This window comes from Pseudophryne corroboree, chromosome 7 (assembly GCF_028390025.1).
Source record: "Pseudophryne corroboree isolate aPseCor3 chromosome 7, aPseCor3.hap2, whole genome shotgun sequence".
Classification (NCBI taxonomy): domain Eukaryota; kingdom Metazoa; phylum Chordata; class Amphibia; order Anura; family Myobatrachidae; genus Pseudophryne; species Pseudophryne corroboree.
In genome coordinates this window covers 208,331,102-208,359,010 of record NC_086450.1, presented here as the reverse complement: position 1 = coordinate 208,359,010, position 27,909 = coordinate 208,331,102, and the positions used below count along the sequence as shown (strand labels likewise).

Below are 27,909 nucleotides of genomic sequence, written 5' to 3'. Positions count from 1 at the left end.
TTTAACTGGTATGCCACGCTGGGCTTTCTGGCTCATTCTGGTGTTTTGGGGTGCCACACCCTGCACCTAGATATAGCGCTAGGGACCCCAAATATACAGAGAGGCCTTGATGCGGCTTTGGGGCTTAACCACACATTTGCGCAAATATGTGTAACGAAGATCTCTGAATTCTATTATCATGTGGGATTTATATCTGGTTACTGTTATCCATTCAGTGTGCTGGGGAAACAATTGCTTTTTTTCTTGCTCAGAAATACCCCTTCCTTTCGAGCACCTGAATGATATCACTAAGCTAATTGAGCATTTACCAATCTATATGTCCGGCGGAGGTTCGTCTGTCACTGAGCTGGTGGCTGCGGGACCAACGATTGAGCAGGGGTAGTCCCTTCTGGATCTCCAACTGGGTCATCCTGACAACGGATGCTAGTCTGAGTGGTTGGTGCGCAGTGTTGGAGCAACACTCTCTTCAGGGTCGGTGGACCAGGGAGGAGTCTCTCCTCCCGATAAACATTCTTGAATTTCGGGCAGTGTTCAATGCTCTGAACCTGGCCCAGCATCTGATACAGAACAGGCCTGTTCAAGTACAGTCGGACAATGCCACCACGGTGGCATACATAAATCATCAAGGCGGCACTCGAAGCCGCATGGCAATGATGGAAGTGTCAAGGATTCTTCAGTGGGCAGAACGCCATCTGCCAGCCATATTGGCAGTGTTCATTCCGGGGGTCCTCAACTGGGAAGCGGACTTCCTCAGTCGTCAGTACGTACACGCCGGAGAGTGGATCCTCCATCCAGAAGTATTCCAACTCCTAGTGGACAAGTGGGGCCTACCAGATGTAGACCTGATGGCGTCTCTACACAATCACAAAGTTACGGTCTTCGGAGCAAGGACAAGGGATCCTCAAGCGGCGTTCGTGGACGCACTTGCAATTCAGTGGAACTTTCGGATTCCGTATGTGTTCCCTCCGGTGTCCCTCCTGCCCAGAGTAATACGGAAGTTCAAGCAAGAAGGAGGAAACCTACTTCTAGTCGCTCCAGCGTGGCCCAGGCGGCACTGGACCTCCGATCTACAGGGCCTCTCGTTGGATCGTTCCCTCCGGTGTCACTCCTGCCCAAAGTAATAAGGAAGTTCAATCAAGAAGGAGGAATCTTGCTTCTGATCGCTCCAGCGTGGCCCAGACGGCATTGGTTCTCAGACCTACAGAGTCTCTCGTTAGATCGTCCTCTTCTGCTTCCGCAACGCTCAGACCTCCTCGTTCAGGGCCCTTGTGTATACCAGGATTTGGCCCAGCTTGCTTTGCCGGCGTGGCTCTTGAAGCTTCAATTCTGAGGGCCAAAGGATTTTCTGAGGCGGTTATTCAAACTATGTTGAAGGCCCGTAAGCCGGCTTCTGCTCGGATTTATCATAGGGTCTGGAATTCTTACTTTGCTCGGTGCGCATCTAACAATCATGACGCTTACAAGTTTAGTACGGCCAATCTTTTGGATTCCTGCAACAGGGCCTGGACTTAGGCCTTCATCTGGCCTCCCTCAAGGTTCATATTTCTGCCTTACCGGTATGGTTTCAGAGAAAAATTGCGACCCTGCCTGATGTTCATACGTTCACTCTGTGTTTTACGGATTCAACCTCTCTATGTCCCTCCCGTGGCTCCTTGGGATTTGTCGGTGGTTCTGGAGGCCTTGCAAGAGTCTCCGTTTGAAGCTCTTGAATCTGTGGACCTTAAGTGGCTTACTCTTAAGGTCTTGTTTCTGCTGGCTATTGCCTCTGCTAGACGGGTTTCAGACTTGGGTGCTTTATCCTGTCGGCCACCTTTTCTGATTTTTCACATGACCAGGCGGTTCTTCAGGTGCACCCTGGTTATCTACCTAAGGTGGTGTCTTCTTTCCACCTTAATCAAGAGATTGTGGTTCCAGCCTTTATCTCTCCTGAATTGTCCTCCAAAGAGCGGTCTTTGGATGTGGTACGGGCTCTCCATATCCATGTGAAGAGGACAGCCTCCGTTAGGAAGTTTGATTCTCTTCTTGTACTTTTTGGTTTTCACAAACGTGACTGGCCTGCGAATAAGCAGACCTTGGCCAGATGGATTAGAATGGTGATTGCACAAGCTTATGTACAGGCTGGTCTTCCAGCTCCTGCTACCATCAAAGCCAATTCTACTCGGTCGGTTGGACCTTCTTGGGCGGCCCGCCATGGTGCGACCCTTGAACAATTGTGCAAGGCGGCTACGTGGCCCTCAGTGAACACATTTATAAGGTTCTATGCCTTCGATACTTCCACCTCCCAGGATGCCTCCTTTAGACGCCGGGTTCTTGCTACTGTGCGTTCCCTCCCATAAGGAACTGCTTTAGGACATCCCCGATGTTATCCCTGTGGAACCCAGTGTACCCCGCTGCAGAAAAGGAGATTTATGTTAAGAACTTACCTTTGTTAAATCTCTTTCTGCGAGGTACACTGGGTTCCACAGGGCGGCCACCCTTACGCACTTATCTTCTTTGGGTTTGTATGGCATTAGCCGCTGATACCTTCTCCTGTCGTGAGAATGTGGTGTATGTGGCTACTAGCGGTTGTCGTCTATTTTACCTGCTACTGCATTGGACTGGTTAACAAAACTGAGCTCCTGTGCACGGAGGCGGGGTTATAGAGGAGGCATCACTGAGCATCTTGGGAACAGTCAAAGCTTTTAGCCTGTTGGGGCCTCAGATCAAGATCCAACTCTACACCCCGATGTTATCCCTGTGGAACCCAGTGTACCTCGCAGAAAGATTTAACAAAGGTAAGTTCTTACCATAAATCTCCTTTTCTTCACTTAAATTGTATTGATAAAGGGGATAGATAACCTTGGCTTTGTGCATACTTGCTGTCTCTGAAGGGGAGATGTTGTAAAATAGATTACTTCTTGTGTTTCTATATATGTGACACATCCTTAACAACCCTAGTCCTCGATGCCTTGATTGTCTCCATGGACATTCTCCAGAAAGAAACATTGTAAGTGATCAAAATATATATTTTGTACTGAAATGCATTGGTGAGTACTACAGCCAGGAGCAAAGAGTTGTCTGTGCTATTTGTACCTTGAACACCTTGGAACAGAGATGTAAAGTAACTTGGTCCCTTAATGTCTCCTGTCTCTTTCCTGCTGGTCCTCTGGCAGCACTGGTTGTGGGTGTCTGCACTGTGGTAGCACATTATGGCCCAGATTTATCAACCTTGAATAGTGATAAATTGCACAGTAATAAAGTCCCAACCAACCAGCTCCTGACATAATTCAAACCCAGCCTGTAACATGGCAAGTATTTATTTTATTTACATTTTCTTATATAGCGTATCGGTAGGAGCTGATTGGCTGGCACTTTATCACCATGCAATTTATCACGCTCCAAAGCTTGATAAATCTGGGCCATATAAGGGTGGTGTGTCTGTCGCAGACTGTAGAAAAAAACATTAAAGTAATTTATTTTTATTTTTAATCGCATGCATAACAGGTTAGTCATTTTTATTATAGAATTAAAATTGTGCAGATGAACGAGTGTTGTCTAAAGGGCCTCATACATTAGGACTATTTTACACAAATTCATACAATTCCGATATATCCGTCTGATATATTGTATGAAATTGTGTACAATCGTATGTGTTTTAGATCGTATCCAATCTGATGCGCGTCCCCGTGGCTGTCGGATAGGTTCCCCTAGGTCATTGGTGCTGCACTAATGATATATCGGGAATGGATGGAATCGGATGAAAAAAGTGTGCATGTGATATATCGCTTGCGATGGATCACAGGGAAGTATGACTGGCATTCTCAGGACACTCCCAGCCCCCGTAACCCTCTATCCAGCCCATCAGATATATCTCATGGTACAATTGTATGCCGTACGATATATTGCATGCGATGTATAGCGGCTTCATCAATCGCATGCAATATATCTTATGCAAAAATAGAACAAAAGTACCAAATCGTATGGAATCACTCCCGGGAACGTCCCGGGGGAGTTCAAGGGAAATTGCATCCGACTTCAGCCTCAGACATATCGTTGTAGTGTATGGGGCCCTTAACTGTAGAACCCATGTTTGCTTATAATCTAAAGTACTTATTCCCAATAAATATGTGTGCAGATACGTATGTGCTACGGTGCCAGGCTGGATGTGACACAAGAAGTCTTCTATATTGAATATATGCCATGGACAGTCTATAAAAACTGTATTTCATTGTAAATAAAATAGATTAGCTGGGGTACTGTTTGGTTCAAGAGTCTGACTTTATTTACTGCAAAATTTTAACATTGATCTATCAGGAAAAAAGGAATCTTGTGACATCTGTGTCAGCCAATGTGGATTTTTCTTCATGTTCCATGCTGTGTTTTAACTTTCTCTCATAGAGGGAAGAAGTACGATAAACTGCTTATTGCAGTGTTCACAGACCTCAGCAGTCCCTACAGTGAGGATCAGTTACAGATCATTATTGCCAACCTAAAGAAAGCGGGCATCTCCCTACAGTTCTTGTAAGTGACACCAGCTATTGTCTTTACACCCTCTGTGGAACTTCAACTTCCAGCATGCACTGACAGTCAACATTGTAATGTAACTATATAGTATATTCTCATTCATCAAATATGGGGGGGGGGATTCATTGCTAAACTTGGGCTGTTGAGGGTGCCACACAGTCTATCATTTTACCTCTTATCATACAAAATGGGTATACAGTACTAAACCAGTGTTCACAAGCATACAGCCTATGCATTTACTATACACAAGTGGTATCACTGAGGGGCAGAGTGCTTAAGTTTTTTTTTTGTGTGCCTTGTGATGTCACTGGTTTCTAGTAAATTAATAGGTTAATTTTTCTTAAATATTGGTTTATCTCAAAAGTTGGCTACATGGATTGCCTTAGTAGTATGTTCACTGGGCCCTAATAAATTGACTGCATCCCCCGTTCTCTGCTCTTGGAGGAACCAGGAGGCCACAACCATTAAGTGTGTTTCCTTGTGTCGGTGCAGCCTGCCTTTTGGCCTAGATGATGAGGATGGAGGTGGGGACAGGGACCCGGGAAGAGGAAATGTTGACAGGAGAGGAGGCCCTGGCAAAGGACTCTCTGACCAACAGAAAGATGGAATCCAGATGGTGAGGAAGATCATGTTGTCTCTGGAGGGTGAAGAGGGTCTGGATGAAGTTTACCCTTTCAGGTATGCACATTTCATATTCAGAAAAACTGTTACAATGTTATTAATATGATAAATCCACATACAAATTTTATAGGATGAAGGAACCCCTTCAATTAAGTTTTCATGTATAAACTATGAAGCTGAAATAAGCTGGACACCCTGACATTCACTGTAGCTCTGTTATAACAGTAAAGTATAAGCTTGTCAATCCGCTATAGACAACTAATGCTTCTTCCACATTTATAAGACTGACCTGATGAGATCTCATACAGGCCAAAGAGATGAGAATACAGAAATTTGACTTGCTGTATCATAACCAGTGCTTCTGTGTATGAATGAACCAATTCACACTTTCTACAGAGCAAGGCTGACAATCTGTCAGTCCTTCACTGACCGCTGTGTTCAGGCAGCCTGCACACGGAGGACAGGGCCGTTTCTAGACAATTTTGTCTTCCAGTGTGAACAGTAAAAAAAATAAATAAAAGACGTGCCCCCTCCTCCTATATGGATTCTAAAATGTAGCGTGCCTCCAAAGAGGGGGTGTGGCATTGCTAAAATGGGTGTTTCTTTTTAGGAAAAGACTACCTTACACCCCAGTTTTTGACCCTGCACCCCCAGACCTCAGCTACCAAAGGAAAGAAAAAATTCTACTATGTTATGCCCCACACACTAATGCCCCTTGCACCATATTGTGCACCACACCGTAATGCCCCTTGCACGATATTATGCACCACTCAGTAGTGCCCCCTGCACCATATTATGCTCTACACACTAATTCTCACTGCACAATTTTATGCCCTACACAATAATGCACACTGCACCATATTATGCCCCACACTGTAATGCCCCCTGCACCATATTATGTCCCATACAGTAATGCCCCCTTCACCATAAACAGCCATACACAGTAATGCCCCTGGCACTTTGTTATGCCCCACACAGTACAACTTATTATGCCCCAAAGTGATACCACTCAGGGTAGCCCCTGCCTCTTTAATATGCCCCACAGTTATGCCCCTCAGGGCAGCCCCTGACTCTGTAATATGCCCCACAGTATTGGTACCTTTGAACTTCTTTCTCGTAGTTAGGGGGTTTCATGCTGCGGGCCGTCTCCTGTTTGGAGGCGACCCGCATTGCAGTGTCTCCCAGCATCTCCCCAGTGGCTCCTGGCACTTCCGGGTACTGGTGTTCTCTCCTTTTCTCTGGCAGATGCTAGAGGTCCAGTAGGACCTCTAGTATCTGTCTCCTCTAAGGCGGCGGCCATTTTGGGTGGGACATTTTCATCAATATTCTGTGTGGTTGGCTAGACTGCATAGAATACTGCTACAGACACTGGCTGGTTCTCCCAGATGGAGGATATATTTAGTTATGCATAAACATAACATGAATTTCATCGTAATTTGTTCAGCCCTTTACTATATTGTAAAGTGATTTCAGAGTATTTTTTAAACAAGGTGAAATTTTTACTGTATATATTTTTTCCTGTGAGTATGTAGCAGACCCAAGATCCTGAGTGGTTAGAAAGGGCAGAGTATTTAGTCAACTCTTGAATTATTTTCACCCGTCCTAATGAGAAACGTAAAAGTCAAGGTGCAGCATGGTTGATGTAATGGTCAGCATTGTTGTCTCACAGCACTGACGTCTTGGGTTTCATTCCCACCTTGGCCCTAAATTTGTGGAGTTTGTATACTCTCCCCGCGCTTGTGTTGGTTTCCTCCGCGTGCTCCGGTTTCCTCCCACAATTTAAAAATATACTGGTAGGTCAATTGGTTCCTGACAAAAAATAGTGTGTATGTGGTAGGGAATATAGATTGCTAGCTCCTCTGGAGCAGGTATTGATGTGAATGGCCAAATATTCTCTATAAAGTCCTGCAGCATATGTGTGCGCTACATAAATAATAAATAAGGTTAGAAGCTTTATTTATTAGAGATTACTGATCTGTCTGAGCCACTATTAGACTAATGATCCTGAGACATGACGTCACTGGTGTCTGTTACATTGCTAGTCTACATTCCTGTCAATATATGTTCAGCCCACAAAACTGTTGTGTCCTGTGCAGGTAACAGGGCAACGTATATACAAAGTTTCCATGTACAGTATGAAGTTTTATAGTTCTTACACCATTAATTAAGAAAAAAAAAAGGATTTCTCTAGCATCCATAAGGGATATTGGGGATACTTAGTATGATGGGGAATAGACAGGGTCCAAAGGAGCTGGTGCACTTTACATTTCTTCACTGGGTGTGCTGGCTCCTCCCCTCTATGCCCCCTCCCACAGGCAGTTTAGAAAAAAGTGTCCTCGGGGGAGGATGCACATCTCTGCAGTGACTGTCACTGGCCTTGCGAGGTGCAGCTCCAGAGAGTTTTCTTCAATTTCTTTTCTATCTTTATTATTTTCGGTACGCTGTTTGGGTAAAACAGCATACTTGCACCGTAGGACCCACTATAGCCCCCTGTGTACACTGGCTAGCGGTGGCTTAAACTAGCACTTGCGTGATGTTTTTAAGCTATTTGGGAGACAGTGCCAGTGTAAAAAACACAGCAGCAAAAACCGCTGTAGAACTGGTACAGGTTGTAGCAAACGGGGAGAGCCACTATTGTACACAATCTGTGTCCTATAACAGACAGTACTCATAGCTGTTTCACTGTGATATAACCGCTTACAGCCTCACTGGGGCTGTGTAGCTGGGGTGTGATGGTCTCCTCTCTCTCTATCTCCCTCTCGCATACAGTAAGGGCAGGCTTGCTAAGTTATTACTTGTCTGTGTGTATGTAATTATGCTTTACTGTGAACATGGGTAAATACAAACTATGCAGTGTTTGCCATACCAGATTATCTTCCTTATCTGATTCTGTATCATGTGAACAATGCAGCCAATCTTCACAACTCAGTGAGGGGCTGGTGGAGAGGGTTCACTACGGCTGGCCGGCGGTCGGGCTCCCGGCGCCCAGCATACCGGCGCCGGGAGCCCGACCGCCGGCTGACCGACAGTGTGGCGAGCGCAAATGAGCCCCTTGCGGGCTCGCTGCGCTCGCCACGCTACGGGCACGGTGGCGCGCTACGCGCGCCACACTATTTTATTCTCCCTCTATGGGGGTCGTGGACCCCCACGAGGGAAAATAAGTGTCGGTATGCCGGCGGTCGGGCTCCCGGCGCCGGTATACTGAGCGCCGGGAGCCCGACCGCCGGTATACAGAAGACCACCCGGTGGAGAGGGTCAAGAGCCTTCCTGGCTCGGTGCCATTAAAACTATGATGTCTGATATGTCATCACAACTCATTGCTAATGATCAAAACACTCCACTACTACAGCAGGCTGTTGCAGACCTAGCTGCCAGGGCAGATGCTACACAGCCCCCCTCTCTAACTCAGGACCACAAAAGCGTGGTTTACCTGCTCTACTCTCTGATTCAGATGACGATATACAGGAGAATGGGGAGGACTTGGATCCCATTAGTGGGGATTCCACTTCTGCTCAGAGTATTGAACCCCTCATTCTGGCTATACAGGACTTGTTAAAACTTTTTCTAGAGGATGCTGCGTGTCAGCAGTCGTTTTTCTTTACACAGAACAAGCCTAATGTCACTTTCCCTGATTCTACAGAGTTAGATGACCTGTTTAAGTTGGCCTGGAAAAATCCAGACAGAAAATAACCAAGTGTCAAAAATATTTTTGCACACTTTCCCGTTTGCTCCTGAAGTTAGGAAATTCTGGAAAGAACCCCCGGGGGTTGACATATCAGTCTCTTGACTGTCTAAAAAGGCGGTGCTGCCTGTAGAGACTAGACTAAAGTCTATCTACACAGCAGCAGGTGTATCGCAAAGGCCGTTCATAGTGGGTTGCTGGATCACCCATGCCATTCACACATGGGTTTCTCAAATTCAGGAGGGCCTCTCCGGGGATATGCCACCGATCACTACGGTGACTCTCCTGAAGCACATTCAGGACACTGCACGCGTCCTGTGTGACTCGCTCAAGGAGATGGGCAATATTAATGCTAGGACCTCTGCCATGGCAGTGTCGGCACGCAGGGCCTTATGGTTGCGTCAATGGAAAGTGGACGCAGAGTCCAAGCGTAGTGTGGAATCTCTCCCCTTTTCTGGGGAATGGCTCTTCGGGGGTTGAGTTGGATACGTGTTTTTCTAAGGTTACTGCAGGGAAATCCAAGTTTCTCCCCTCTGGGGCCCCGCCGGCTAGGCGTTCCTACCTGGGGCCGTCTGTTCAGTCCTTTCGGTCTAACAGATTTTGATCTAGGGCCAGAGGTGCCTCCAATGCAAATAGAGGCACCAGAGGTAAGTCAAGAAGACCTACAAACACTGGATCTCAGTAACAGAGCACCAGTTCTGCTTCTACAAAGTACTCAGCATGACGGTGCCCACCCACCCCGAGGGGATCTCGAGATGGGAGCTCGACTGCGTCACTTCAGCCAGGTCTGTGAGAGTTCCTGCCAGGATACCTGCGTCAAGGACCTCATTTCTGAAGGCTACAAGCTGGAGTTCGACGGTGCTACTCCCCAACGATTTTTCAAATCAAGCTTACCAGCTTTGGAATATACGCAAGTTACGTTGCAACAGGCCATACAAAAGTTGGTCCAATCCCACGTCATTGTTCCAGTACCGGTACCACAAAGCGGCAGGGGTTGTTATTTCAACCAGACGTCTCGGGTACGGCCCATTTTGAATCTAAAATCCTTGAATCCTTACCTAAAGGTTTTCAAGTTCAAAATGGAATCCCTAAGGTCAGTGATTGCGGGACTGTAAGTACAGGAATTCCTGGTTTCCCTGGATTTCAAGGACGCCTACATTTATATTCCAATTTGGCCACCTCATCAGGCTTATGAGGTTTGTTCTACTGGATGATCACTACCAGTTCCAGGCGTTACCCTTTGGCCTGTCCACAGCTCCGGGGGTATTCACGAAAATAATGGTGGAGATGATGTTCCAACTCATGGTCCAGGGGGTCAATGTTGTCCCTTACCTGGATGATCTTCTGATAAAAGCAAGATCCAGGGAGCTTTTATTGCTCCATATAGACCACACTATCCAACTTCTGTCACGCCATAGGTGGATTCTCAGTCTACAGAAGTCTCATCTGGAGCCGACTCAGCGGCTCCTGTTCTTGGAGATGTTACTGGATACGGTGGCCCAGAAGGTGTTTCTCCCGGAGGACAAGGTGAGAACACTTCAGGAGATGGTCCGCATGGTGCTCCGGTCTGCTCATGTAGCCATCTATCTTTGCATCAAATTGTTGGGAAAGATGGTCGACTCCTACGAGGCGATCCAATATGGGAGGTTCCATGCCAGAACATTTCAATTGGATCTCCTGAGCAAGTGGTCTGGATCACATCTACAGATGCATCGGATGATTCGGCTGTCACCTCAGGCCAGGATTTCCCTCCTGTGGTGGCTGCAGTCCTCCAATCTCCTGGAAGGCCGGAGTTTTGGGTTTTAGGATTGGACCCTCCTCACGACTGATGCGAGACTGCGGGGATGGGGAGCTGTCACCCAAGGGGCGCAGTTCCAGGGCAGGTGGTCAGCCCACGAAGCCCTCCTTCCGTTCAACATTCTGGAACTTCGGGCGATCTACAATGCTCTGCTTCAGGCCTCTCCTCTGCTCACGGACCACGCAATCCAAGTTCAGTCGGACAACGCCACAGTGGTGGCGTACATCAATCGACAAGGAGGGACAAAAAGCAGAGCCTGCATGCTAGAGGTGGCAAAGATACTCCTCTGGGCTGAATGAAATGCAAGAGCAATGTCCGCGGTCTTCATTCTGGGTGTGGACAACTGGGAAGTGGACTTCCTGAGTCATCACGATCTCCACCCTGGGGAGTAGGGACTCCACCATCAGGTGTTCCAGCAGATCATCAACCGGTGGGGCTTCCCATAGATAGACATGATGGCTTCTCGACTCAACTAGAAGCTTCACTGGTATTGCTCTTGAACCAGGGACCCTCCGGTTAGGGCAGTGGATGCACTGACGTCACCTTGGCCTTACCGGCTGGTCTACCTGTTTCCCCCAATTCCATTGCTCCCAAGGGTGCTCAAGCAAATCAGAAATCAAGGAGTCCAGGCAATTCTGATTGCCCCGGATTGGCCTCGGAGGGCATGGTACGCAGATCTTCTGGAAATGTCCATTGAACACCCTTGGCGTCTACCTCTAAGAGGCGATCTTCTTCAACAAGGACCATTCGTCTACCTGGACTTACGACGACTTCGTTTGACGGCATAGAGGTTGAGCGGAACATCCTAGCTCACAAGGGCCTTTCCAAAAAGGTTATTGCTGCCATGGTTCAGGCCAGGAAACCTATGACGTCAAAACACTATCATCATATCTGGCGAAGATATGTCTCTTAGTGCGAGGAATGCACGTATCCACCTCCAGAATTCCACTTGGGACTTTTCTTATGTTTCCTGTAGGCTGGTGTGGATAAGGGCTTGGGTTCCATTAAGGTCCAGATTTCAGCTCTCTCTCCATTTTCTTCCAGAAGAAATTGGCCCTGTTGCCAGAAGTTCAGATCTTCTTGCAAGGGGTACTCCACATGCAACCTCCTTTTGTGCCGCCTACGGCGCCCTGGGATTTGAATGTGGTGTTGTAATTTCTACAGTCCTCCTGGTTTGAGCCTTCTGATGACGGTAGAAGACAAGTACCTCATGTGGAAGACGGTGATGTTACTGGCCCTGGCTTCTGCTATGCGTGTATCAGACTTGGGGGCCTTATTGTGTAAAAGTCCGTACTTGGGCCCTCATTCCGAGTTGTTCGCTCGCTAGCTGCTTTTAGCAGCTTTGCACACGCTAAGCCGCCGCCTACTGGGAGTGAATCTTAGCTTTGCAGAATTGCGAACGAAAGATTCGCATAATTGCGAATAGAAATTTCTTTGCAGTTTCTGAGTAGCTTCAGACTTACTCTGCCACTGCGATCAGTTCAGTCAGTTCGTTCCTGGTTTGACGTCACAAACACACCCAGCGTTCGCCCAGACTCTCCCCCGTTTCTCCAGCCACTCCCGTGTTTTTCCCAGAAACTGCAGCGTTTTTCCGCACACACCCATAAAACGGCTAGTTTCCGCCCAGAAACACCCACTTCCTGTCAATCACACTCCGATCACCAGAACGAAGAAATTTCTTTGTTAAGCCGTGAGTATAACACCTAACTTTTTGGCGAATTTACTTGGCGCAGACGCATTGCGAACAATGCGCATGCGCAGTTTGCGACAAATCGCTCCGTTGCGAAAACCACTAACGAGCGAACAACTCGGAATGAGGACCAAGGTCTTTTACGAGGACAGAGCGGAGCACAGGACTAGGCAGCTGTTCCTGCTGAATGTTGTCTCTGCGTTTCACCTGAATCAACCTATTGTGGTTTTGTCCAGTTCTGACACTTCTGCTCCTCCGGAGGCATTGGATGTTGTGCTAGCATTGAATATATTTGTCAAGCGAATGGCTCGGATCAGACAGATGGATTCCTTGTTTGTGCTCTATGATGTGCAGAAAAAGGGTTGTCCTGCTTCGAAGCAGTCCATTGCACGTTGGCTTAGGCTTACTATCCAACAGGCCTATGTGTCGGCAGCCTTACCTGTTCCTAAGTCTCTGAAAGCCTACTCTACAAGATCTGTGGGCACTTCCTGGGTGGCTGCCCGAGGATTCTCGGCCTTGCAACTATGCTGAGCTGCTACTTGGTCGGGGAAGAACACCTTTGTGAAGTTCTACAAGTTTGATACCCTGGCCAAAGAGTATACCCAGTTTGGGAGGAGGTGCTGCATCAGTCTCCGCACATTCCTGCCCGTTCTGGAAGCTTTGGGACGTCCCCATCGTACTAGATTCCCCCAATATCACTTATGGAAACTAGAGAAAATAGGATTTTAATTACCTACCAGAAAATCCTTTTCTCGTAGTTCATAAGGGATATTGGGCTCCCGCCTCAGTGCGTTGACTTTCCTGCATGTTCTCTGTCATGTGGTTACCTGTTCAGCTTTTGCGGTTATTGTTACCAGCCTTTGCTGGTTGTTATATGTTTGTGGTGTGCTGTTATTAAATCTCACCACTCTTTGTTATCATGTTCCTTCTCTCATATATTCTCCTTTGGGCACTGTTTTACCTATAACTGCCTGTGGGAGGGGGCATAGAGGGGAGGAGCCAGCACACCCAGTGAAGAAATTTAAAGTGCACCGGTTCCTTTGGACCCCGTCTATAACCCATCGTACTAGATTCCCCCAATATCCCTTATGGACTACGAGAAAAGGATTTACTGGTAGGTAATTAAAATCCTATTTTTTTACTCTTACATTTTTGATTTAGAGAAAGTCTGGAAAAACTTTCCATCTTTAAGAAGATTGAGAGAAGACCGATGCCATGGCCCTGCCTTCTAACCATAGGTTCCAACCTTTCCATACGTATTGTGGGATACAAATGTGTACGTACCTCTTGGAATTCACAAGCTGAAGAATCCACTACATTGTGCATGACTGCATTGTTTATTTTCAGTGTAGAGCGGTTGCAAGTGCAAATTTACAATGAGTGATTTAACATCGATAGACATATTATAGCTGTACAATGTATGTAACAACAAAAGTGAAAGATAAAGGGGGGGGGGGGGTAGGGGCACTAGGATGAGAAAACTTCAAAAGGTTCTCCTCCTAATCCCTCCATCTGGGTTTAGAAGAACTAAAGGGTTAAATATTGTGAGACTAGAACACCTCATATTGCAGCAATGCCCTAGTTTTCCCATGAAAATAAGAGTGATACTGCAGGTAACCCATATTGGCTGAGCGTGGACTAGAAGTCCTACCTTTAGAAATACTGACATTTGCTGTTATACTGTATATGAATAATTTGGTGTCTGCAGTTTATACTCTGTGTGTGTGTGTGTATATATATATAACTATATATATATATATATATATATATATATATATATATACACACATATATATATATATATATATATATATATAATGTGTGTGTATATATGTATGTGTGTGTGTGTATATATATATATATATATATTTATATATTTCTGCTGCGGGGTACACTGGGCTCCACAGTGAATGACATTGGGGTGTAGAGTAGGATCTTGATCCAAGGTACCAACAGGCTCAAAGCTTTGACTGTTCCCAGAATGCCTAACGCCGCCTCCTCTATAACCCCGCCTCCGTGCACAGGAGCTCAGTTTTGTAGTTGGTGCCATGCAGTAAGCAGGCACTTAACAGGGGGGCTGCTCCAGCAGCCCTGAGAGAAGCTTTTAAAGAATATTGAAGACTTCATGGGCTGCAGCAGAGACACTGTGTTAGATGTCAGTCAGACATCTCCTGCTGCAGCTCCATCACCTCCCCCAGCGGCGCTGTACACTCCCGTGCCCTGGTTGCCGGGTACGTACAGCGGAGGCTCCGGTTTTCTTCCATGTTGGTAACACACACGACCGCTGCTCTCCCGGATCGCGTGGCCACACTCAGGGAGGAGGTAAGGGGTCCCCTCGACGGGACCCGCTGTTAATTGTGATCCCGCGTGGCCGGTGGGAGGCAGGCCATGTGCGCTGGCGTGGACACTGTGGTAGTACAGGGACCCCACTAGACCTCCAGTGCATGGGCACAGGTCGGTTTTCTCTCATAAAACCGTTTTATCACGCCCCCAGTACCCGGTGGTGAAGTCCAGCAGGGGGATAAGGCTTTGACCTGTAGCCCCTCCCCCAGGCCCTGGGCGCCATTTAGAGTAAACGTTCCCGCCCTAGAGCTGCATCTCTCTCTCTCTCCCTCACTCCCTGTCAGCGTTTGGGCGCTATTATAGCAAGCAGAGCTGATCCTGGCAAATCCTCCTCTGTAAAGCCGCCTGCCTGTCAGCGCTGTGCATTTTACAGGACACTTAAGTATTCTACATGTCTCCTGACAGTGTTAGTTAAGAAAAAGTGCATTTAGTCAGGGTTATTTAGTACAAGTACCCTGTGATATACCTCCAGTCTTTACTGTGCATTGTTATGTCTATTAAGTATATAGCTATACATAGTACTACTCTGTATTGCTAGTCCAGTGCAGTTTTATTGCATGTCATAATTTCTGCATTGTACAAACTGTGGCTCTGTGTGTGTGCATATAGCTGCTGTGTGACCTCCCATTTCGTGTCTCTCACTCAGATTTCTATCCCTATATTCTATAACCTGAGGGGGCTGAGTGTGTCAGGTTTATCATAATATAGGCAGTTCACAGGATATAGTCAGTGTGTATTTTTCTCTGTGATTTTTAGTCACCATATACCTCTTGAATTCCCTGTTTGTGCTGATCCGCTACACAGGGGGTTCTTGTCCGGTATTGTGCTGCTGATATTGTACTGTGTTGCCTTGCATTGAGCTTTTGATTATGTCAGCTACAAAGGGCAACGGAGCTGGGGCTGATATTACATTGCGTGGTGTTGACGCTGCAGGCACATTTGAGGATAACATAGCAGCTGAGGGTTCAGGTTCTGGGGGTTCCTTGCCCCCCAGTGGGACTATAGCAACGGGGGTCCAAAATGACCCACCTTGGGCTACCTTCTCCGCGCTATTGAATACGCTGGTAACTAGAATAACGCCCCCTATGGGACCTCCTGTGCCGGTACAACCGCTTATGGTCCCCGCAGTTAACCCGCCATGGGCAGATCAACTGTCCAATCAGTTACAGCAATTGAACCAATCACTAACTGCTCAAAAGTCTAACCCTCACCCGCCTAAGACCAAGGGGTCCTCTAAGCGGGCAATTACTTCCTCACAATCCACCAATGTCCCAGACACCTCGTCTGATGAGGATGGCGTTTATACGGATCCCACAGATTCTGATCCTGATGCTTCTGATGGGGAAGTTGTTTCGCAGGTGGATGTTCCTGACTTGTTAGAGGCTATCAGGCTCATTATTCAGGTTGATGATGAACCGGAACCTGACACTGCCCCTAAGACACCGTACAGGTTTAAACGTCAGAAGGTGGTTAAACAAGTTTTACCTCACTCTGAACATTTAGTTGACAATACGTCAGGAGTCCTGGGAATATCCAGGAAAGAAGTTCACACCTCACAAGAAGATGCTGGCTCGCTACTCTCTCGCTGCGGAGAAATTGGGAAACACCTCCACCAGTGGATTCGCAAGTGGCGCGGCTGGTAGTATCCTCAGCTCTGCCTGTAACTACCGTCACATCCTTGAGAGAACCAACGGACAAGCGTGTGGAGGGTTGTTTGAAGGCAATCTACACCCTAAACGGTGCTGTGCATAGGCCCACTATTGCCGCGACATGGGCTGCAGAAGCTGTGGAAGCGTGGGCTCAGGAACTGGAGGTGGAGATGCCTTCCAGTGCTTCTGATCATGCTAGACAATGCCTGTCGTATATTGGCCCTCATTCCGAGTTGTTCGCTCGCTAGCTGCTTTTAGCAGCATTGCACACGCTAAGCCGCCGCCCTCTGGGAGTGTATCTTAGCTTAGCAGAATTGCGAACAAAAGATTTGCAGAATTGCGAATAGAAATTTCTTAGCAGTTTCTGAGTAGCTCCAGACTTACTCTGCCATTGCGACCAGTTCAGTCAGTTTCGTTCCTGGTTTGACGTCACAAACACACCCAGCGTTCGCCCAGACACTCCCCCGTTTTTCCCAGAAACGCCAGCGTTTTTTCACACGCCCAGAAAACGGCCAGTTTCCGCCCAGAAATACCCACTTCCTGTCAATCACACTACGATCACCAGAACGATGAAAAATCCTCGTTATGCCGTGAGTAAAATACCTAACTTTTTTGTAAAATAACTAACCGCATGCGCTCTGCGAACCTTGCGCATGCGCAGTAAGCGACTAATCGCAATATAGCGAATATCGGCAACGAGCGAACAACTCGGAATGACCACCATTGTTACAGTGTCTCATTACATTAAAGAGGCGGCTTCTGATGCTGGTATTCTGGCGGCCAAGGCTTCTACTACGTCCATTATGTCTCGCTGAATTCTCTGGTTACGGTCCTGGTCTGTGGACATGGACTCTAACAAAACCCTGGAGGTACTCCCCTTCAAAGGAGACATTCTTTTCGGAGAAGACCTCAACAAGATAGTGGCTGATTTAGCGTCTGCTAAAACAGCATGTCTTCCTAGTACTTCTCCTTCGGTGCCGAAGGCTAGGAGTACTTCCTTTTGCTCCTTTCGTCCTTCAGGGAAAGCAAAAGGTCAGGCGTACCCAAAACACTTCCAAACACTTCCAAAGCCAGTGATCGCAAAAATGCGCTATGGCGCGTATTTTACCCAGAAACAGCCGCCTGGGACTCACATTTAGAAGATGAGCGGGTCCCACAGGACGCGCTCATCTGAATATGTGTTTGCATGTCTTAAGCCAGTCAGCGGAACGCAGGAGGTGACTGGCTGTTTACTCAGCCAATCACCTCCTGTAGACTCCATCCAATCACAGCCTGCAGCATCTCCCGTTTTGAATCCTGCTCCCCGCCAGCACATGAATCTGTGCTGCAGGGCTGACAGACTGGCCCCGCTCATCCGGCTCCACCTCCCCTGTGCCGCCAGCACCCTCCTCTGCGACTGTGAGTACCGCTCCGGATCTGCCCGCCGCCACCCCCCTACCCAGGACCCGCTCAACGCCCCATCGAGACCCGACAATCACCTTCCAGCTCCCTGAGAGGGCAGTGTAAGCAGCAGAAGCCGCCCAGGCTGCGCAGCTCCCGCTGTAGGTAAGCAGTAGGCAGTGCTGCGTCGCCCCGCTTCACCTTGAGTAGCTGGTGCAGATGCGGGATGTCCGGGGGCTGCAAGCTCCATGTGTGCAATGTGAGGCTGCCCAGAGTGTCAGGGTCTGACCTCGGGTGGCGGGAGCCGGGCACGCAGGGAGATGGAATGTAAGGTTCGGGGGCCTGACCTCGGGCGGCAGATTTAAATGACAGGTATGCAGGGCCAGGAGGCAGACTGCACGAAGGGGCTGTTGGACACATGTGGCACCGCCCCCAGCAGCGACTCAGTGACACCATTTTTCTGACAGCGCAGTGCATCCTGAAGGAGCTCTCCGTGAAATTGCAAGCAGAGGCTGGTAAGAAGGAGCTCCTCCAATCACTTCCCCTGGCGGGCTGGCCACTGCTAAATATACCGGTAATCAGTACAACTGTGCAGTGTGACTTTCCCATTGCACCTGGGGCTCCACTACTTTGACACAGTTGTAACTGATTGTCGGTATATTTAGCAGTGGCCAGCCCGCCAGGGGAAGCGAATTTAGGAGCTCCTTCTTATCAGAGAACAGCCCCTGCTTGTGATTTCACATAGAGCTCCTCCAGGCTGCGGCCACTACAGGCACCGGCTGGCCCCTTGTACCAGTGCACTCACTGCACTGTGCTGTCAGAAAAAATGGTGTCAGTGAGTCGCTGCTGGGGGCGGAGCCACATGTGTCAAACGGCCCCTTCGTGCAACTGGAGGTCATAAGTGGTTACTGCAACGTGCCTCAGTACTCTACCTGGTGCAATGTGTATAACGTGCTCTAACTGGCGCAATGTGTATAATAACGTGCTGTACCGGGCGCATTGTGTATAACGTGTTCTACCTGGCGCAATGTGTATGATAACGTGCTCTATCTGGTGCAATGTGTATAACGTGCTCTACCTGGCCCAATGTGTATAATATGCTCTACCTGGCGCAATGTGTATAATAACGTGCTGTACCGGGCGCATTGTGTATAACGTGTTCTACCTGGCGCAATGTGTATGATAACGTGCTCTACCTGGCGCAATGTGTTTAATAACGTGCTGTATCGGACGCATTGTGTATAACGTGTTCTACCTGGCGCAATGTGTATGATAACTTGCTCTACCTAGTGGCAATGTGTATGATAACGTGCTCTACCTGGCGCAATGTGTATAATAACGTGCTGTAGCGGACGCATTGTGTATAACGTGTTCTACCTGGCGCAATGTGTATGATAACGTGCTCTATCTGGTGCAATGTGTATAACATGCTCTACCTGGCGCAATGTGTATAATATGTTCTACCTGGCGCAATGTGTATAATAACGTGCTGTACCGGGCGCATTGTGTATAACGTGTTCTACCTGGTGCATTGTGTATAACGTGTTCTACCTGGCGCAATGTGTATGATAACGTGCTCTACCTGGCTCAATGTGTATGATAACGTGCTCTACCTGGCGCAATGTGTATGATAATGTGCTCTACCTGGCATAATGTGTATAACGTGCTCTACCTGGTGCAATTTGTATAAGTCCTCTACCTGGAGCAAAGTGTATGACGTGCTGTACCTGGAGCAAAGTGTATGACGTGCTCTACCTGGTGCAAAGTGTATGACGTGCTCTACCTGGTGCAAAGTGTATGACGTGCTCTACCTGGAGCAAAGTGTATGACGTGCTCTACCTGGAGCAAAGTGTATGACTTGCTGTACCTGGAGCAAAGTGTATGACGTGCTCTACCTGGTGCAAAGTGTATGACGTGCTGTACCTGGTGCAAAGTGTATAACGTGCTGTACTTGGAGCAAAGTGTATGACGTGCTGTACCTGGTGCAAAGTGTATGACGTGCTGTACCTGGTGCAAAGTGTATGACGTGCTGTACCTGGTGCAAAGTGTATGACGTGCTCTACCTGGAGCAAAGTGTATGACGTGCTGTACCTGGAGCAAAGTGTATGACGTGCTGTACCTGGTGCAAAGTGTATGACGTGCTGTACCTGGTGCAAAGTGTATGACGTGCTGTACCTGGAGCAAAGTGTATGACGTGCTGTACCTGGAGCAAAGTGTATGACGTGCTCTACCTGGTGCAAAGTGTATGACGTGCTGTACCTGGTGCAAAGTGTATGACGTGCTGTACCTGGTGCAAAGTGTATGACGTGCTGTACTTGGAGCAAAGTGTATGACGTGCTGTACCTGGTGCAAAGTGTATGACGTGCTCTACCTGGTGCAAAGTGTATGACATGCTGTACCTGGTGCAAAGTGTATAACGTGCTGTACTTGGAGCAAAGTGTATGACGTGCTGTACCTGGTGCAAAGTGTATGACGTTCTGTACCTGGTGCAAAGTGTATGACGTGCTGTACCTGGTGCAAAGTGTATGACGTGCTGTACCTGGTGCAAAGTGTATGACGTGCTCTACCTGGTGCAAAGTGTATGACGTGCTGTACCTGGTGCAAAGTGTATAACGTGCTGTACTTGGTGCAAAGTGTACGACGTGCTGTACCTGGTGCAAAGTGTATGACGTGCTGTACCTGGAGCAAAGTGTATGACGTGCTGTACCTGGAGCAAAGTGTATGACGTGCTCTACCTGGTGCAAAGTGTATGACGTGCTGTACCTGGAGCAAAGTGTATGACGTGCTCTACCTGGTGCAAAGTGTATGACGTGCTGTACCTGGAGCAAAGTGTATGACGTGCTGTACCTGGTGCAAAGTGTATGACGTGCTGTACCTGGAGCAAAGTGTATGACGTGCTGTACCTGGAGCAAAGTGTATGACGTGCTGTACCTGGTGCAAAGTGTATGATGTGCTCTACCTGGTGCAAAGTGTATGACGTGCTGTACCTGGTGCAAAGTGTATAACGTGCTGTACTTGGAGCAAAGTGTATGACGTGCTGTACCTGGTGCAAAGTGTATGACGTGCTGTACCTGGTGTAAAGTGTATGACGTGCTGTACCTGGTGCAAAGTGTATGACGTGCTCTACCTGGTGCAAAGTGTATGACGTGCTGTACCTGGTGCAAAGTGTATAACGTGCTGTACTTGGTGCAAAGTGTATGACGTGCTGTACCTGGTGCAAAGTGTATGACGTGCTGTACCTGGAGCAAAGTGTATGACGTGCTGTACCTGGAGCAAAGTGTATGACGTGCTCTACCTGGTGCAAAGTGTATGACGTGCTGTACCTGGAGCAAAGTGTATGACGTGCTGTACCTGGAGCAAAGTGTATGACTTGCTGTACCTGGTGCAAAGTGTATGACGTGCTGTACCTGGTGCAAAGTGTATGACGTGCTGTACCTGGTGCAAAGTGTATGACGTGCTGTACCTGGTGTAAAGTGTATGACGTGCTGTACCTGGTGCAAACTGTATGACGTGCTGTACCTGGTGCAAAGTGTATGACGTGCTGTACCTGGAGCAAAGTGTATGACGTGCTCTACCTGGCGCAGTGTGTATAGGAGGTTCTACCTGGTGCAATGTGTATAAGCGGCACTACTGTGTGGTGTAATGTGAATTGACACTATTATGTGGTCACGCCCCTTCCCTATGAAGCCACGCCCCTAAAATTTTGCAGCGCGACTTCGGCGCGCACTACCTATACTTTCTGGTCTCAGTGGTGGAACACCAATTCACTTTCTGCCTAAGGGCACCAAAATGTCTAGTTACAGCTCTGGTGCAGGGTGTCCTGCATGCTACACAGTCCAGCAGCACTGTCACCCCATCCCCTCACATTGCAACACTTTTGTAGTGTCCAAACAAGATTAAGATTAATAAGAACCTTCATTCCGATGGGACCCAGAAAAAGACCGGTAGGACCCCAATTTTTAAAAGTGAAGGGTCCCTGGGACCCACTTTTTTTTTGGCTCAGCGCGATCACTGCAAACCCAATAAGCCCAAACCCAAACGGGCCTGGGCTGCCCGTCAGCCTGCTTCCAGAACTGACAAGCCTGCTGCATGACGGGGCAGGCCTTCCTCTGGGGGATCCCAGAGTGTGGGGGGGGGGGGGGGGGGGGCGACTTCTAGGGTTTACCCAGGAATTGTTGAAGACCAAATCCGATGCCTGGGTACGGGAAGTCGTCTTTCGAGGTTACGCCGTATCCTTCAAGAATTGTCCCCCTCATCGATTTTGCCTGACATACGTCTCTTCGGATCAGGTGAAGGCAAAAACTCTTCATTTGGTGGTACAGTCCCTCCTGGACACAGGAGTGGTAGTACAGGTGCCTCTGGCTCAGAGAGGCAAGGGGTACTATTCACCGCTGTTCCTAGTCCCGAAACCAAATGGGTCTTCCCGGCCCATTCTCAACCTCAAGTCCTCAACAAATTTGTGAAGGTCTCCAAGTTTCGTATGGAAACTCTTCGCTCTATTGCTCTGGCCTTGGAGCCTGGGGACTATATGGTCTCACTGGACATACAGGATGCTTACCTGCATATTCCCATTGGAGTGTCGCATCAGTAGTACCTGAGGTTTGCGGTTTGCAACCTCCATTACCGGTTTCGGGCGTTACCTTTTGGTTTGACCACGGCTCCATGAGTCTTCACTAAGGTCATGGCGGTAATGACGGCTGTACTCTGCCGTCAAGGGGTCAGGATCCTACCGTACTTGGACGACTTGTTTATCCTGGCAAATTCCCCAGAGATTTTCCTACGCCATCTGGATCTGACTATTCAGTTTCTGCAAGCCCACGGGTGGCTCATTAACTGAAAAAAATCCTCCCTGGTCCCTGCTCAGAGCATGGTGCACCTGGGAGCGTTGTTGGACACTCACAACCAGCGGTTGTTCTTGTCGCAGGAGAAAGCCCTGAAGCTTCAGGACAGGATTCCATGCTTCCTATCTCGTCCGCAAGTATCGATACATTCGGCGATGCATGTGCTAGGTCTCATGGTGTTGGCTTTCGACATGGTGGAGTACGCTCAATTCCATTCCCGCCCTCTCCAGGGGCTGATTCTTGCCAAGTGGGACGGCCTGCATCACCGGATCAGGTCTCAAATGATCTCATTGTCTCCAGCAGTCCGTCTATCACTGAGCTGGTGACTTCAGGACCAACGATTGAGCAGGGATTGTACCTTCTGGATCTCCAACTGGGTCCATCTGACGACGGACGCCTGTCTGAGGGGTTGGGGCACGGTGTTGGAGCAACACTCCCATCAGGGTCGGTGGACCAAGGAGGAGTCTCTCCTCTCGATAAACATTCTGGAATTGCGGGCGGTGTTCAACTCATTAAACTTGGCCCAGCGTTTAATACAGAACAGACCTGTTCAAGTACAGTCGGACAATGCCACCACGGTGGCGTACATCAATCATCAAGGCGGCACTCGAAGCCGCATGGCAATGAGGGAAGTATCACGGATTCTTCAGTGGGCAGAACGTCTTCTGCCAGCCATATCGACAGTGTTCATTCCGGAGGTCCTAAACTGGGAAGCAGACTTTCTCAGTCGTCAGGACGTACACGCCGGAGAGTGGAGCCTCCATTCAGAGGTGTTTCAACTCCTCGTGGACAGGTGGGGCCTTCCAGATGTGGACCTGATGGCGTCTCGACACAATCACAAGGTCCCGGTCTTCGGAGCAATGACAAGGGATCCTCAAGCAGCGTTCGTGGATACACTGGCAATTCCATGGAACATTTGGCTGTCATACGTGTTCCCTCCGGTGTCACTCCTGCCCAGAGTAATAAGGAAGTTCAAGCAAGAAGGAGGAATCCTACTTCTGATTGCTCCAGCGTGGCCCAGTCGACTGGTTCTCAGACCTTCAGGGTCTCTCGATAGAGCGTCCACTTCTACTTCCGCAGCACCCAGATCTCCTCGTTCAGGGCCCCTGTGTATATCAGGATTTTGCCCGATTGGTTTTGACGGCATGGCTCTTGAAGCTTCCGTCTTAAGGGCCAAAGGATTTACTGAGGGGGTCATTCAAACCATGTTGAAGGCACGGAAACCGGTTTCTGCTCGGATTTATCATAGGGTCTGGAATTCTTACTTTGCTTGGTGCGCATCTAACAATCATGCTGCTTACAAGTTTAGTACGGCCAAACTTTTGGCCTTTCTACAACAAGGCCTGGACTTGGGCCTTCATCTGGCCTCCATCAAGGTTCTTATTTCTGCCTTGTCGGTTTGGTTTCACAGAAAAATTGCGACCTTACCTGATGTGCATACGTTCACTCAGAGTGTGTTGCGGATTCAACCTCCTTATATCCTGCTGGTGGCTCTTTGAGACTTGTCGGTGGTTCTGGAGGCGTTGCAAGGGTCTCCGTTTGAGCCTCTTGAATCTGCAGACCTTAAGTGGCTTTCTCTTAAGGCAGAGGTTCCCAAACGTGGTCCTCAAGGCACCCCAACGGTCCAAGTTTTAAATGTATCCATACTTGGCCACAGGTGACTTAATTAACACCTCAGTCAATTTGATTTAACCATCTGTGCTGAGCCATGGATATACCTAAATCCTGGACTGTTGGGGTGCCTTGAGGACCATGTTTGGGAACCTGTCTTAAGGTATTGTTTCTGCTGGCTATTGGGTGCCTTGTCTTGTAGGTCACCATATCTGATTTTTCACCGTGATTGGGCGGTTCTTAGAACACATCCCGGGTATTTACCTAAGGTGGTGTCTTCTTTTCACCTTAATCAGGAGATTGTGGTTCCAGCCTTTGCCTCTCCTGATTTGTCTTCCAAAGAACGGTCTTTGGATGTGGTACGGGCTCTCCGTATCTATGTGACGAGAACTGCCTCCATCAGGATATCGGATTCTCTCTTTGTTCTGTTTGGTTTTCACAAACGGGGCTGGCCTGCTCACAAGCAGACCCTGGCCAGATGGATTAGAATGGTGATTGCACATGCTTATGTACAGGATGGCCTTCCATCTCCTGCTACCATCAAGGCTAATTTTACTCAGTCGGTTGGACCTTCTTGGGTGACCTGCCGTGGTGCGACCCTTGAACAGTTGTGCAAGGCGGCTACGTGTCCCTCAGTGAACACGTTCATAAGGTTCTATGCCTTTGATACTTCCGCCTCCCAGGATGCTTCCTTTGGACGCCAAGTTCTTGTGCCCGCTACAGTGCGTCCCCTCCCATAAGGAACTGCTTTAGGATATCCCCAATGTCATTCTCTGTGGAGCCCAGTGTACCCCGCAGCAGAAAACGAGATTTATGGTAAATACTTACCTTTGTTAAATCTCTTTCTGCGAGGTACACTGGGCTCCACAGGGCGCCCACCCTGACGCACTTAGCTTCTTTGTGTTGGTATGGCATTAGCCGCTGACACCCTCTCCTGTCGTGAGTTTGTGGTGTTTGTGACTACTAACAGTTGTCGTCTCTTTTACCTGCTACTGCATTGGACTGGTTAACAAAAACTGAGCTCCTGTGCACGGAGGCGGGGTTATAGAGGAGGCGGCGCTAGGCATTCTGGGAACAGTCAAAGCTTTGAGCCTGTTGGTGCCTCGGATCAAGATCCTACTCTACACCCCAATGTCATTCCCTGTGGAGCCCAGTGTACCTTGCAGAAAGAGATTTAACAACGGTAAGTTCTTACCATAAATCTCGTTATATAACTCAGCCACAGAAGCACTGAGGGCGACTATGCATAATCTTAATGCTTTAAAATCAGAATGTAATGTTAAATATACAGTAGAAACGAAAAGATAAATTGCTAGAGGTTTACTCATACATAGCAATAGCTGTAAGCAGCTGTAGTTGTTCAATAATAGCATTTTTACTGAAGCTGGTATATATGATGGTTATAGCGAATTACCAATTATATTGACCTTATATCTAAAATACATCTGTTTTAAAAAGAATACTTGAAAGTAATTGTAACACCAATTAATCTTTTAGTTAAGTTAATTTTAACCAATTAATCTCATTCTCCGTTAACTATCAAACATTCTAATTGTCACATGTTGTATAGTTTTCGCCTTTATTTCTCTAGCATCCATAACTGATATTGGGGAGACTTAGTACGATGGGGTTTAGACGGGGTCCAAAGGAGCCGGTGCACTTTAAATTTCTTCACTGGGTGTGCTGGCTCCTCCCCTCTATGCCCCATCCACAGGCTGTTTAAGAAAAAGTGCCCTCAGGAGAGGATGCACATCTCTGCAGTGACTGTCACTGGCCTTGCGAGGTGCAGAGCCGCTTCCCCGCTGCAGTGCCACCGTCCTGAAAGGTTGTTTGTTCAGTGGGGCACTGCGCCACGCCGCACACCCCTAACACTAGCCTGAATGTGACGTCTGTGGTGAGTACAAACCGAGGGCCCCGCTAGGGGGGTCCCTAGGTTCAAAGTGCGGCTGAACGTGGGCGCAGCATTCGGGACCCTCCATGAGTGGACCCACTAGAGCCCCCCCCCCCCGTGTAAACTGGGTCAAGGTGGCTTAAACTAGCACTGGTGCAATGCTTTTAAGCATGATAGGAGACATTGCCACTATAAAAAAAACGCTGTAGTTCTGGTGCCATTGGTGGGGGCAGGGCTACCTCAGAGCGGGACCAGAGGCATTTTGGCGCCTTCCTCTGCTTACTGCAGCAGCAATCAGCACACACAGCTCTTCCTGACTCCCAAGACACGCTGGAAAACTGGTACAGGGTGTAGCAAAGGGGGAGAGCCGCTACTGTACACAATCCTGGTCCTCTACAGGACAGAATTTACTAGTGTTTCACTGTAATATAATTGGCTGACAGCCTCACTGACAGCTAGGGCTGTGCTGGTGTCTCTCTCTCTCTCTCTCTCTGTGTCTCCTCTCACATACAGTAAGGGCAGGGTTGATCAGTATTACTGTCTGTGTGTGTATGTCATTGCGATTACTGTAAACATGGGTAAACACAAGCTCTGTGATGTACGCCACACTAGATTCTCTTCCTTATCTACTGATTCTGTTTCATGTGAACAATGCAGCCAATCTTCACAACTCAGTGAAGGGGCTGGGGGAGAGGCTCCAGAGCCCTCCTGTCTAGGGGCTCTTAAAACTATGATGTCTGATATGTCATCACAACTGTCTGCTAATGTTCAGAAAACTCAGCTACTACAACAGGCTGTTGCAGACCTAGCTGCTTGGGCAGATTTTACACAGCCCTCCATCTCTCATGCATGTCCACAAAAGCGTGGTTTACCTGCCCTACTCTCTGATTCAGAGGAGGATATACAGGAGGATGGGGAGGACTTAGATCCCATTAGAAGGGATACTGATTTTGCTCAGGGTATTGAACCCCTCATTCTGGCTATATGGGACGTGTTAAAACACCCTCTAGAGGACGCTGCGTCACAGCAGTCGTTTTTCTTTACATAAAACAAGCCAAAAGTCACTTTCCCTGATTCTGCAGAGTTAGGTGACCTATTTAAGTTGGCCTGGAAAAATCCAGACAAAAAATTCCAAGTGTCAAAAAAGTTTTTGCACACTTTCCTATTTTCTCCCGAAGTTAGGAAATTCTGTGAAGAACCCCCGGGGGTGGACGTATCAGTCTCTCGACTGTCCAAAAAGGCGGTGCTGCCTGCCCCGGGCTCCTTTACCATGAAGGAACCTGGGGACAGAAAGATAGAGACTACACTCATATCTATTTACATGGCAGCAGGTATATCGCAGAGGCCGGTCATAGCAAGTTGCTGGATGACCCATGCGATTCACACATGGGCTACTCAGATTCAGGAGGGCCTCTCCGGGGCTATGCCTCTGGTCACTATTGTGACTCTCTTCAAGCACATTCAGGACACTACACGCTTCCTGTGTGACTCACTCAAGGAAATGGGGAATATTACTGCTAGGACTATTGCCATGGCAGTGTCGGCGCACAGGGCTTTGTGGTTGCATCAGTGGATAGCCGATGCAGAATCAAAGCGCAGTGTGGAATACCTTCCCTTTTCGGGGGAATGGCTTTTTGGGGTTGAGTTGGATACATGGATTTCCAAAGTCACTGCTGGGAAATAAACGTTTCTCCCCTCCGGGGCACCGCCGGCTAGGCGTTCCTACCTGGGGCCATCTGTTCTGTCCTTTTGGTCTAACAGATTTCATTCTAGGGCCAGAGGTGCCTCCAATGCAAATAGAGGTGCCAGAGGTAAGACAAGAAGACCTGCAACCACCGGTACTCAGGAACAGAGCACCAGTTCTGCTTCCACTAAGTCCTATACATGACAGTGCCTACCC

At 48.3% G+C, this 27,909-nt stretch overlaps 1 protein-coding gene across 4 annotated transcripts in view; it reads left to right on the top strand.

Annotated features, from left to right (window-relative positions):
* Window positions 1–27,909, top strand: part of XRCC5 (X-ray repair cross complementing 5) — a 328,969-nt gene that overhangs the window by 107,285 nt on the left and 193,775 nt on the right. For 3 of the 4 annotated variants that reach the window (XM_063933960.1, XM_063933962.1, XM_063933963.1), the window contains 4 exons: window positions 2,938–2,986; window positions 4,378–4,500; window positions 4,996–5,181; window positions 13,456–13,570. In XM_063933960.1, coding sequence (XP_063790030.1) covers window positions 2,938–2,986; window positions 4,378–4,500; window positions 4,996–5,181; window positions 13,456–13,570 — 473 coding nt within the window. The remainder of the gene's footprint in view (window positions 1–2,937; window positions 2,987–4,377; window positions 4,501–4,995; window positions 5,182–13,455; window positions 13,571–27,909) is intronic. The other variant, XM_063933961.1, reaches the window with a different exon arrangement.